General features: G+C 44.6%; 1 protein-coding gene across 1 annotated transcript in view; it reads right to left on the bottom strand.

Moving 5' to 3' along the window:
- Positions 1–9145, bottom strand: part of LOC125245063 (tripartite motif-containing protein 16-like) — a 40470-nt gene extending 31325 nt beyond the window's left edge. Inside the window, exons 1-5 of the mRNA XM_048155507.1 lie at positions 8853–9145; positions 8222–8339; positions 7545–7655; positions 7271–7387; positions 6997–7113 (exon numbers count right to left, since the gene is read on the bottom strand). Coding sequence (XP_048011464.1) covers positions 6997–7113; positions 7271–7387; positions 7545–7655; positions 8222–8271 — 395 coding nt within the window. The 5' untranslated portion in view covers positions 8272–8339; positions 8853–9145. The remainder of the gene's footprint in view (positions 1–6996; positions 7114–7270; positions 7388–7544; positions 7656–8221; positions 8340–8852) is intronic.
- Between the last annotated feature and the right edge of the window lie 4211 nt (positions 9146–13356).

Here is a 13356-nt window from a genome sequence, read left to right as displayed (position 1 = left end):
GATGTGAAAGAGAATTTTACTTGACTGACCAGATAAGTAGCTTGATTAAAATGTCAATAACAACCAAAATGCGAGAATGATTCATTTAGATTAAGTGGCGATTTATAGTGGATATAATAGGCCTATGTGTAACGTATATTGGCGGTGATATTGCGCTGTTGAGGCACATGTAACCTCTTGAGCAGAATTCAAAACAAATGAGCTCTGCTCACACAAATAAACTCCGTTATCATGTTGCAATAAAAATTCAATATGTGGGTTTTTTATAGCTAGCTATTTAAGAAATATGATAAAGTTAAGCATCACACGACCAAAAGTGCTGAATTCCTGAATATCACCTTGGTTGAAATTGACACTAATTTCATACAACAGTTCAATAAACAAGTAGTTAATATTAATTAATTACTTTTTGGGTGCCTGTTTTTTGTTCTATTGTAGCAGCGAAAATAGTTCCAAACAAGGCAGGACCAGCGCATCTTGCAGCTACTCTCAGTCGGTTCCAATGATTCAGCCTTTTGAACGAATCGGTTGAGTGAAGATTCAATTGCCCAATCATAAACAACTGCTTCAATCTTGATTCAGGCTTTTGAATGAATCGTTTGAATAAATGACTCAGTGGCTCACTTATTAAGATGGTCACTTGCCACCATCTAATGGCGGTTTAATTTCATGTTTAAAAGTATAAATTTCCCACCAACATTTCTTATTTGTATATTCAAAAATATTTAAAGAATCTCATAACATTATTGAATGCAGTTGTACTTTTTCAATGTAAATAATTTAATTTGGTAACAGCCCTATAGTGTCTTACTATTTTAATTCATCAAATGTAAGAATTTGAAATAAAAGATTCAACATAAATTTAATTAGATTGGGGGGGAAATGCCATTTATAAAGGTTAATAAAAGGGTAAATAACATACATATGCAGATTTAAATATGTCCCTGCTGATAAAACAATGATGAGAATGTTGCTTGTTTCAGAATAAATTATATTTACAACACAAAAAAAAAAAAAATCCTATTTTTTTCCAGGCAAGCTACCTTTTTTACTCTGACAAGTAAATTACTATTTTAGCACAAAATAAAGCTTAATGTCGAGCACTGTATTTTGTTTCCCTTTCGATACTTCACTCGTACTGCGTATGGGGAAAGGTCTCCTTTTTCCCCGTTACTGAAGCCTTTTTCAATAACGCAGTGTAACTGCATCGTCATTGGTTCACTCATAGACAAGTTGTTGAACCAATGACGGCGCGGCATAGCTGCGCGACCTATGGCGACAGAGCGCATGAATATTCCCGCCGAAATGGGCGGGGTTTAGGGCTATATAAGCGGCCGTTTCGCCATAGGATTTCAGTTCTCTCTCCTTCAGCGATGACTTCACATCGCTTCTCGCTGATCTCCGGCTGAAGCCTTCGCCGCCTGGAAGAAGCTCGCCTGAAAAGAAGCTCTCGCCGCCGTCGAAGAGGCTCCCGCAGCGGACTGCTGAGCTCGCCGAGGAAGAAGCGCCTCGAGCCGCCCGCTTCCGGCCGCCTGCCAGCCCGTCTCCTGCCGCCATCTCTAAAAGAGCTTTCCAACAGCGGTTTTCACTGCTCTAGCGGCCCTCGCCGCTCTAAAAGAGCCCCTCAAACGCCGTTTTCACGGCGGCGGCGTTGTTACAAATGCCGCGCCACTCGTGTGGCACATGCAGAGCCCCTCGGTCACGGTGAGTGCGTCGGCTGCCTGAGCAGACCCCATGCAGAGGCCGCGCTCACCGGGACCTCGTGTTCTCACTGTGAGAACATGAGTCTCGCCTCTCTGCGCTCGCGGATCGCCTTCTTCAGTGAAGGCGATCTCGCCGCTCGCGCCCTCCCGTCTTCTTCCTGCCGCGAGCCGGCTAGGAAGAGACGGCGGGGTAGAGCGGCCCAGCGCACGGAGTTGGATGACGTCACGCCGGCTTCCCCGGTGCCTCACCCTCTCCCCCGAGAGAGCAGTCCCCCATCCTGTTCTCCCGCCCTGAGCTACGTCCCTCGGCAGATGCGAGCGACCTCATCTCTTTGGCGGTTCTGAGTCATGTCTCTCACGGCCTCTGAATCCGAAGGTTGGGCCGGTGATTCTGACCCCGCCCGCCTTCCCTCACTGGAGCCCATTGACTGCAAGCCGGGTATGGATGCCGAGCTCTTCCGCATCCTTTCAAAGCAGTAGAGGTTTTGGACCTCGAATGGGCTCCGCCAGAGGAGCCATCACGGAGCAGGCTCGATGAGTGGTTCCTGCCAGGTTCCCGCCAGGCCCCTTGTCAACGCGCCGCACCGTTTTTCCCAGAGGTTCACAACGAGCTGACGAAGTCATGGCGCGCCCCGTATTCTGCCCGCCTATGTACTACGCATTATTCAGCTCTCACCTCTGTGGATGGCTCTGAAGAGAAGGGTTACGAGCATCTACCGCCCTGGATGAAGCGGTGGCGGCTCACCTCTGTCCCCCCACGGCTGTGGGTTGGAAAACTAAGAGGGCCCTTCCATCCAAGCCCTGCAGGACCACTTATATACCACAGCATATACGTCCGCGGGCCAGGCTGCCTCAGCGCTGCACACCATGGCTATTCTCCAGGTGTTTCAAGCGAAGCTCCTCCGTTCTCTGGATGAGTCCTGCATCGATGCACCTGCCTTCCGTGACCTCCGCAGTGCCACTGACTTAGCCCTGCGTGCCACAAAGGCCACAGCTCAGGCCATTGGACGATCCATGGCCAGCCTGGTCGTGCTTGAGCGCCATTTGTGGCTCAACCTGACCGAGATTAAGGAGATGGACAAGACGGCCTTTTTGGATGCCCCGGTCTCTCCTTCTGGTCTCTTCGGGCCAGCAGTAGAGGGCTTTACGGAGCGTTTTACTGCAGCACAAAAGTCGTCTCAGGCTATGCGACACTTCCTGCCTAAACGCCCTAGCTCCACGTCTGCTTCCAGCCGCCCCAAGTCTGCGCCGGCTCAGCAGAACAAAACTGCCCCTCAGGCAGCACCACCCAAGGAACAGCGCCATCGTAAGCGCTCCTCCTTCCCGAGGCAACGTCAGGGACCCCGGCCTAAGATTACGCTGGACCCAACGCCTCCTAAGCCCTCCTGATATTTCAGGAAGGAAGAGGATGGGGCAAAGTCTCGCCACGGCCGGACCACCCCAAAAGCTCTTTCGTTCCACCCCCCCTCCGCCTCGTTCAGCTCCGGGCGTGGGAGATATGTTCAGTGTTGTACTAACTGGGCCCAGTGCTGCGTCCATGCAAAACGCTATTCTTATGGCGAACACTATGAATATTTTACCTTCTCTAAGAAAGAGCGAAGTTCCTCTTCCACTCTCTCCGGTGCACGGGCCCCCGATTGGCGGCCCGTCACCCGATACCATTCAGCCCCTTGTCACGCGGGCCGAGGCCTGGCGGGCCATCCCCGGAGTGTCAAGCTGGGTTCTGGGAACCATAAGTCGAGGCTACTCGCTTCAGTTCGCCCGAAGGCCCCCGCGCTTCAGCGGGGTGCTTCAGACTTCAGTCAACACGGACGACGTTCATGTCCTCCGAGCCGAAGTCACGTCTCTTCTGAGGAAAGGAGCTATAGAAATAGTCTCCCCCTCAGAGAGCAATTCGGGGTTCTACAGCCGTTATTTTCTAGTTCCCAAAAAAGATGGCGGTCTCAGACCCATCTTAGATCTCAGGCTCTTGAACCTCTCCCTCATGAGACGGAAGTTCAAGATGCTAACGCTGAAGCAGATCCTCGCGCAGGTTTGCCCCGGGGACTGGTTCTGCTCGCTGGACCTGAAAGATGCATATTTTCACATCTAGATAGCCCCCCATCACAGGCGATTCTTGAGATTCGCGTTCGAGGGTGTGGCTTACCAATATACGGTCCTTCCATTCGGACTGTCCCTAGCTCCTCGCACTTTTACCAAGTGCATGAACGCGGCACTTTCCCCACTGAGACAGATGGGAATCTGGGTTCTCAATTACCTCGACGACTGGCTCATCCTAGCCGAGCTGGAGCATCACAGATCCGTGTTACTCAGCCACTTGGACTGCCTGGGTCTCAGGGTCAACTTTGCCAAAAGCTCACTGCTCCCCAGCCAGCGTATAACGTTTCTGGGTGCAGTTTTCGACTCAGTCCGTATGACGGCTGTAGTATCTCCAGAGCGCGCTCTGGCCATTCAGCAGCTCGCGGCATCGGTCAGGAACAGAGCCTATTTCCCTCTGAAGTTTTTCCAGAGGATGCTAGGGCTGATGGCTTCCGCCTCCCCGGTTCTGCAGCTCGGCCTTCTTCGGATGCGGCCTCTGCAGTACTGGTTTAAGTTCCGGGTCCCTCCTCACGCCTGGCGGCACGGCCGCCTGCGTCTCAGGGTCAATCAGGCCTGTTTGGCAGCTCTGAAACCCTGGATGAACCCTGTATGGTTCAGCCAAGGGGTACCCCTACAGGCGGTGTCCAGAAGGACGGTGCTCTCAACGGATGCGTCCAACATGTGCCATCTGCACATCAACTGCCTCAATGATGTTGGCAGTGATTCGAGCCCTTCATGCGTTCCAGGCACACCTGACAGGGCGCCACGTCTTAGTCCAGTCGGACAGCATGACAGTGGTGTCATACATAAATCACCAGGGCGGTCTTTCGTCCAGCCGCTTATGCGCTCTGGCGAAGCGTCTTCTGGAATGGGCATCACCGAGGTTTCAGTCGCTCAGGGTGACTCACATACCCGGGAGAACAAACTTGGGAGCAGACATGCTATCTCGGAGCAATGTCCCCTCAGACGAGTGGATGCTCCACCCCCAGACGGTTCTCATGATCTGGGAGTTCTTCGGAAAGGCAGAGGTAGACCTCTTCGCTTCAGAAGGCAACTCTCACTGCCCAATTTATTTCTCAAAGGAGGAAGATGCGCTTGCCCATGTCTGTCCCAGCACCCTCCTTTACGCTTTTCCCCCGATCGCTCTGATCCCACAGGTCATCAGACGAATCAGGGAAGACAAGCACAGAGTCCTCCTGGTGGCCCCGCTCTGGAGGAGCCAAGTTTGGTCCTCAGAGCTGTTCAGGCTTTCCACAAAAGCTCCGTGGCCGATCCCCCTGAGACGGGACCTCCTCTCTCAGGCGAACAGGACGATTTGGCATCCCCAGCCAGAACTCTGGGCTCTGCACCTCTGGTCCCTCGACGGGAGCCTGCTTGCTAACCTCCCCAGGGACGTGCTGAATACCATTTCTCAGGCAAGAGCTCCGTCCACGAGACGCCTCTACGCCCAGAAATGGTCGGTCTTTGTTGACTGGTGTTCTACACGCAACATAGACCCAGTGGAGTGTGACGTATCTCCAATACTGTCTTTTCTCCAGGAGCATTTGAATCTGGATCGCACCCCTTCAACGCTCAAAGTTTACGTAGCAGCCATTGCAGCGTTTCGCGCTCCTATCGCTGGCCAGTCAGTGGGACGAAACAACCTCGTGGTGCGTTTCTTGAGAGGTTCTAGACGATTAAATCCTCCTCCTCCTCTCACTGTTCCCACCTGGGACCTCTCTTTGGTCCTCAGAGCTCTTAAAGGGCCTCCCTTTGAGCCACTGCGTTCAGCTGACCTCAGGCCCCTGACACTCAAAACCGCTCTGCTACTTGCACTAGCATCGGTTAAGCGAGTTGGTGACTTGCAGGCCCTCTCCGTGAGCCCTGCATGCCCTGAGTTCGGGCCCAACGACTCCAAAGTCGTTTTGAAACCTAGGCATGGCTACGTCCCTAAGGTGCTCTCGACTCCATTCAGAGCACAGGTTATTTCCCTCTCAGCGCTTCCTCCTCGTCGGATGAGCGAGAGTTGGAACTACTCTGCCCTGTCAGAGCATTAAGGACCTACGTTGATCGATCACAGCCTTTTCGGCAATCTGATCAGCTCTTTATCTGCTTTGGTGGCCGCACCAAGGGGTCTTCGGTCTCAAAGCAACGTCTTTCGCGTTGGATAGTCGACGCTATTGCTCTTTGTTACTCCTCTATGGGCCTCGACTGCCCCATAGGAGTTAGAGCTCACTCTACTAGAGGAATGGCTTCCTCTTGGGCCTGGTCTAGTGGAGTCTCGATTAAAGACATCTGTGAGGCGGCCGGCTGGTCCTCGCCGTCCACTTTTGTCAGATTTTATCATTTGGACGTCCCGACCTTACAAGCTCGGGTCCTCTCGGTATGATCCAGCGGCCTCTATCGAGCTCCGCTTCATGCCACTCTGGGAGTTAACTCCCTTTTTTGTAGTGTAACGAGGGTTCGACGGCTCCGGCCTTCTCACTTGTCCTCTGGTTCCCTCACGGTGCCCAAGACAAGTCCAGTCGTTCCCTGCCGTGGCACGGCGCGGTTGAATTCGTTCCCCATATGCAGTACGAGTGAAGTATCGAAAGGGAACGTACTCGGTTACTAACGTAACCTCGGTTCCCTGAGATACGGAACGAGTACTGCGTTACATGCCATGCCATGAGGCTGCGGCTTCAGTGTCGTCGCTTCAGTCGAATGACCTGAAATCCTATGGCGAAACGCCCGCTTATATAGCCCTAAACCCCGCCCATTTCGGCGGGAATATTCGTGCACTCTGTCGCCATAGGTCGCGCAGCTATGCCGCGCCGTCATTGGTTCAACAACTTGTCTATGAGTGAACCAATGACGATGTAGTTACACTGCGTTATTGAAAAAGACTTCAGTAACGGGGAAAAAGGAGACCTTTCCCCATACGCAGTACTCGTTCCGTATCTCAGGGAACCGAGGTTACGTTAGTAACCGAGTACGATTTATATTCTCTCCTTTAATGGTAATATCACTCTTTTATTTGATACTGACACAAAGCACAGGCCTACAGAAAGATTTTATTGTCATCAGATGTAGCTTTGCACACTACCAGCATCTATAGAATGATTTTGATCAGCATTTTAGTGTTAATTGCAACTTGTTATATTTTAGTTTGTCACTTAATATGATTTCTTTTAACCCCTGCCTATAATAATACATCTCTTCATGGACAACATTATTTGAGATAAAAACATCTTACTCGTGTTCAGATGAAATTCCTTCATCTTTGATGTTCAGAAGATGATCTTTAGAGCAGTTGCTTTTCATAGACAGGTGGCTGGATACTGAAGAAACCAATCCTGGTCTTAAATTGTAACTGCATAGAGTAGAAATGACAAATTGAGTGCTGTTAAGTGGTAACAACCCAGTGTAGAACAAAGCTCTTTTAGCAGGTCAGTTTTCTGTTAGCTAATTACACACACCTATAATACATCTCTTCATGGACAACATTATTTGAGATAGAAACATCTTACTCGTGTTCAGATGAAATTCCTTCATCTTTGATGTTCAGAGGATGATCTTTAGAGCAGTTGCTTTTCATAGACACGTGGCTGGATACTGAAGAAACTGAACCTGATCTTAAATTGTAACTGCATAGAGTAGAAATGACAAATTGAGTGCTGTTAAGTGGTAACAACCCAGTGTAGAACAAAGCTCTTTTAGCAGGTCAGTTTTCTGTTAGCTAATTACACACACCTATAATACATCTCTTCATGGACAACATTATTTGAGATAGAAACATCTTACTCGTGTACAGATGAAATTCCTTCATCTTTGATGTTCAGAGGATGATCTTTAAACCAGTTACTCTTCATGGACATACTGCTGGGTGCTGGTGATACAGATCTTCGCCGTTTGCTTCATATCCAAAAACACATTAATGATACAATTATTTATAGACATTTACAAGTTTATTTCCAGACCTGGAGCTGGTTCACAGAAAGGCACTCAATGAAATATTTTACTATGAATGAACGCACAAATAAATGCACACATTTATTCTTACATATTGTGGATATATTGTGCTAATGAGGTTCAAAAGATAATCAGTAGACTAAACATGAAAATTGATCTCTCTTTCTAAAATAAAACTTTATTTAAATTTTGTTATCTGTAGTGTTTTGTTTTTATTTATTTATTTGCTTAATTGTGTCCTTGTAGTTAAGAGAGAAGCAATTTTCGGTTACACTTTATTTTAAGGTGTCTGTGTTACTGTGTTAATAAATTTAAGTACTGAGTAATAATAATTAACTACATGTACTTACTATAGGGTTAGGATTAGGATGAGGGTTTGCTTTAGGGTTAATTGCATGCAATTATGCATAATTTATAGTTATTACTACAGTAACTACATGTAACGTAACAATGACACTGTAAAATAAAGCGTTACTTAATTTTCTTTTAAATTTACTTCATTAGCTTACCGGCCACTCGGAGACAAGTCACCATCTTGTATTCCTGGTTTACCGTCCATGGTTTACCGTCTTCATACAATAGCAGAATGGGTAGAAGCTGGTATTTGGAGTGTGCATTCCATCCTCACTGTTGATGTGTATTGTATTAAGATTTAATTACTTAAATGCTTCAGGGATTTAGTTTACATTGTTTTTTATTAATAATCTAAAATGTTGCCTTCAAATAACCTGCCAATAACTTAAAGCACATATTCTAAGTGTGCTAGCACATAGGCTATAAAGCACTTTTCAAAGAGAAACATCTGCTTCTTATTTCTCATTAATTCTATTATAACTGTCCGCATTCAGCACAAAGTGTACTTCACACTATACTTTTGGATATTGCATAATCTAACATACCTCTATCAATCCATTATTGGTATCATAAACATCATAAACCTGATCATGTAAACAATGAAGACATTTTCAATATCCTTTTCTGATATGTACAAAATAGGAATACTGTATGCGATCCTTACTTGCTTCCTATTTAGATTGTTTGAGGCATAGTTTAATATATGCAAGGAGTTACAGTGTTGACTTTATACAATTAAATCAACACGTGGCTGAGGCATAATCGACAGAAGTACTGGTAACTTACATTGTTGGAGAGATTTTCAGATCTTTCAGAGATTAGATACTTATTTTCCTCACAAAATATCCATCCATTTTTGGATTGTTTCTCAATTCTCTAACTGATGCTTCCTTGTTTCTTTGTTATTAAGCTCTTCCACCACGTATCAATTCTAAATGCACCGTGAGAAGGCGAGAAGCAAAGCGTGGTAAAGTTAGTTTCACTTTCGATATTCGCCTGCTTTAAGGGACATCTAAAAATTACACCCATAGTACATAAACGTAAACATAAGTGTAGCCCCTCCAGTTCACACCTGCCCGCTCCAAGTGGGACGTGATCCCGGGCCCATCCGCATTGGGAGTCAGATGCTCTAACAAAGAGGCTAAAGGCTGCAACCTCTAGTGTCAGTCGGTAGAGCATCTCCTGAGATCAGGGGAGAGAGGCTTACATGCACAGCACTTACCAGCCTACGTCTGTTACATAAGCAATGTCGAATCATTCATTCACATGACTTATAACTTGTAAGTTTTAAATGTACAAAAATATATTGAAAGAAAACAACTAAATATTTACATTCTGATGGTTGTATCAGTACATAACCTACAAACTGACAACCACAGTGGACCCTAAATATAGCTGGAGCTTTATTAAGTTTTATTAAGTGTTTTTGAAAGTGGAAATGCCTCATCTGCAACAAACATGAAGGGCATGACCGTGTCTGTGCCTGGTAAACTTTGGACTGGTGGAATATTTAAGACGCTGTTGTCCATTGCCTCTTTCTGATCACAGTGGTCATAAACACCCCCATTAAACACTCTGCCCTGGACACTAATGTGTGCGTACAGAAAACAGTAGTGGGGCATCTACACAAGCCATCAGGACTACAGAGAAATGGGATTTAAAATTCCTGAAGGTTCTCCCACTGTTGCATATATATATATATATATATATATATATATATATATATATTCCAGAAACAAGCTATGTAGGGTAAATAAAATACCTTATAACAACAAAAGACAAAAAAAACCACAATTACAAAGCAGAAATAAAATGAATCAATACATTTTTTATAACACTAATGACTGAGTCTCAGGTAAACATATTTTCCCCAGTCTTTTCATTATGTCTGATACCCTGGAGAAAGTCAGACATTGTTGGGAATTTTCAGTGTATTTCAAAAAAATAAAAAAAATTAAATAAAATAAATTATTAAATTATTTACAATGTGGTTGCACAAGACTACATGTTTCTTGTGTCTTTCTTGTAACACATGTTGCAGCTGCTCATTTAAAAGTGAAACTAAGAGTTAAACTGCACATTGCTATTTTGCAATAAAAGCGGATGTTTGTCTGCCACAGGAAATAACCACAGAGTTACTGAGAGACTATACTCTATGCATATCTAGTCTTGAGGGGCTGAACCTAAAGATGTCTAAGATATACAGATATGATGTCAGGAAGCTACAACATATACTCACATCGAGCTACTGAAGTTAAGTAAAGCAAAAGGGTAAGTGACATTCCTTCATCTATGGGTTACATGGGTATTACAACACAAAGAAAATATCATTAGCTCTGCATAAAGCTGTTACGCATATGGAGAGTCACCTTAAGCCATATATAAGTGTGTATGAGTGTGTATATGAGCGATTTCTACACCCTGTCATGTCTTGTCAAAGTTTAGGGCCATGTACAGCTTCAAATAACTTTGTTCATCAACTAATCCCAGTAAGTGTGTAGACCAGAGGAGATTGAATTTGGGTTGATATGTTAGCTGGGGAAAATAAGCTTACAGCATTTTTATGTGTCTCATTCTCCAAGCTTGTGTAGTTTGTGTTGGACGTGTGTATGTGTAAATTATGTGAGTATGGAGGTCTGTGTGTTTTGAAAGATGTGGGTTTTATCGGAATGTTTGTATGTGTGTATAAAGCCCTAATCACACAGGATTAGTATTACCTGGTGATCTCTTGTCATTTGTAATACTTACAGAGGTTGTCTGTGATCTTAATTCCGTGTGAATCGGCCATGTCTGTAATTTTTAAAGTAAAAATTCCCCCACAATTGACCTACCATATTTCGCCGAAAACCCAGGTCCTGTAATTACGGAGCCCCTAAAGGGACATGGTGGTAGAAAAAAAAAATGGGAAGGAAATTTTACATGGTGGCAGTGGCTAGCCAGGCAGGGGCCAGCAACCAGAAACAGAGTAAAAGATGCATACCTGACATTAGAAAAATGCAATGTCTGAAGGACACTCAGCAATGTGGGCTCATCTGCACAGGATCGAGCCCTGAGTCTCCTGCAACATCTCTTTTAATACTCAGACCAAGACAGAAACTTCTTTCAAATGGAAACATGAGTTCTCAATGGTGATTTGCATTAATCAGGGTCTCAGACTGAGTAGTTTACACCTTTTGGGGACAGAAGGCCATTTGCATGAAAGATCCTGTGAAGGTGGACACACCCATTACAGAGAGCAAAATATCTCTAAAACCTTTAAACCTTTATTACCTTCTGGTTTACTTCTGTGGGAATGAGACCTTTGTACCAGTCGCACTGAGACATTTCAAATGATACCAAACATGTATAATGTTGTATGATAACTGTTCACATTAAACCATATATATTTTGGGTGAATTTCAGGTCATCTTTGTATATAGAGAGAAGAGATGGGGGAAGGGGGGTGGAGGAAGGGAAATGTAGATTAAGGTAATACTGAGGTGTGATTGACTCAGTGTGATTGTGTCTCGAATGGGGATGCTAATTTTGCAAGAGAGAGTTCAAATGATAATTTCCTTTGTTTTCTCAAAGAGTAGCCCTTTCTTGGTCCAGGCATCAGTCTTACAGCCGTGCATTATTTGTGTGCATTATTAACGTATGTTACGAACTGAAACACTACTGCCAGCCAGCGGGACATTAAAGAGGAAGTGTTTGTCCGAGCTCACAGCAAGGGAACAATTATAACTTTGCGAGGGAACGCAAAAGATTTGAAAAAAAAAAAAAAAAATCCTCCCATCCCAAATTTTTTTCCACCACCACGTAAAATTTCCTTCCTTCCAATTTTTTTTCTACCACCATGTCTCTTTAGGGGCTCCGTATGTAATAATATTAATCCTGTGCAAATCTGGATCTCTGTGATTTGGCAGGGTTGTATATAATTTTTTACAAGGTTTTTGTTTCCTGTGCGCCTTTTTATCTATCTTTCGTGAAGAATGGAGTTCTTGTTGGAGTGTTTTGATAGTTTTTTGGGTGCTGGGTCATATCGCTATACACCATACAAATTTCAGAAAGAGAAAGCTGAAACCAGAAAAGCAAAAACAAAACAAAAATAGATGGAGATGGATGACATTTATAGCAGTATGCGGTAAGGAATATTCTTCTGTTTGTGATATATCGTACTGCTAGACCTATAATGACAAGACATTTCTAACCAATAGCCTATCCAAAATGAGTGTGAGAACAGTGTGAGAATGCTGGCGCGCTTGTGCTGCCGCTTCACACTAGTTACCTGTCTGTTTGTTTATTGGCTGATACTTTTTTGGATATGTTTGGGATTCGACAGATCTGGATTACTTGGATTATTGTCTGGACTGCTTTCTTCACTCAATAAGATTTGGATGACCGACCTGGCCTTTTTAGTGATCCTGTCACACTGATCGGCTGCGAGCCCTCTCCATCCCTTTCCATATCCTTCTCGATAGCCTATCTACTTAACTTCTTTTTCTTCAATTTTCTTCTGCTCAACTTGGAACTTTAAAGGGATCTCTCTGCTTGACCCCAGACGCAAACCTGGACATGCTACTTTTGACGGAAGCCTGGCAGGTGCACAATGACTTTTTCAACTTAAACCTCTTAACTCCACCTGAGTACATCTATTTCTCTCAACCTCATCTTCATCGTAGAGGTGGAGGGTTGGCTGTAGTTTGTCATGAGAGTATCAAAATATCTAAGATTGAGTTCCATGAAATTGCATATTTTAAATATCTTGCATTGAAAATGACTGGCAAAACATCAATGGTTGTAATCTTAATTTATCGCCCCCCCAAAAAACGTTTTCTCTGAGATTAGTGAGTTACTTACTATTGTCTGTGCTAGTTATTGATCTGTAATTTTTGCTGGTGACTTTACCTTACCACCAGCTCTGATAAGTCATCCCTTCCTGACTCACTTACTGCATGTATCAGGGATATCAAGATTTAGATGTCCTTGAATTTTGTCCTTAAACTAAATAATAACAAAACTCAAAAATTGATGATTGGCTCTGCTACCTCAGGCAAAAGGATGGACCTGTCCTTTGAAATTGACGGGGCTCATGTTAAATCTTCTTCATCTGTCTGTAATCATGGTGTCTTATTTGACTCATCTCTATCTTTTGCTCATATTCTCATTATATCTCATATTTCTTCATTGGTTAAAAACTCTTTTCCATTTTTGTAATATTGCACATCTTCGATCTACTTTCTCTAGCTGATGTTGAAATCTTGATTCATGCATTAATCACATCACTTCTGGATTATTAAAATGCTCTATT

This window comes from Megalobrama amblycephala, linkage group LG14, assembly GCF_018812025.1.
Source record: "Megalobrama amblycephala isolate DHTTF-2021 linkage group LG14, ASM1881202v1, whole genome shotgun sequence".
NCBI lineage: Eukaryota > Metazoa > Chordata > Actinopteri > Cypriniformes > Xenocyprididae > Megalobrama > Megalobrama amblycephala.
The sequence above is the reverse complement of the archived record's forward strand: the minus strand, read 5'-3'. Positions and strand labels throughout refer to the sequence as shown.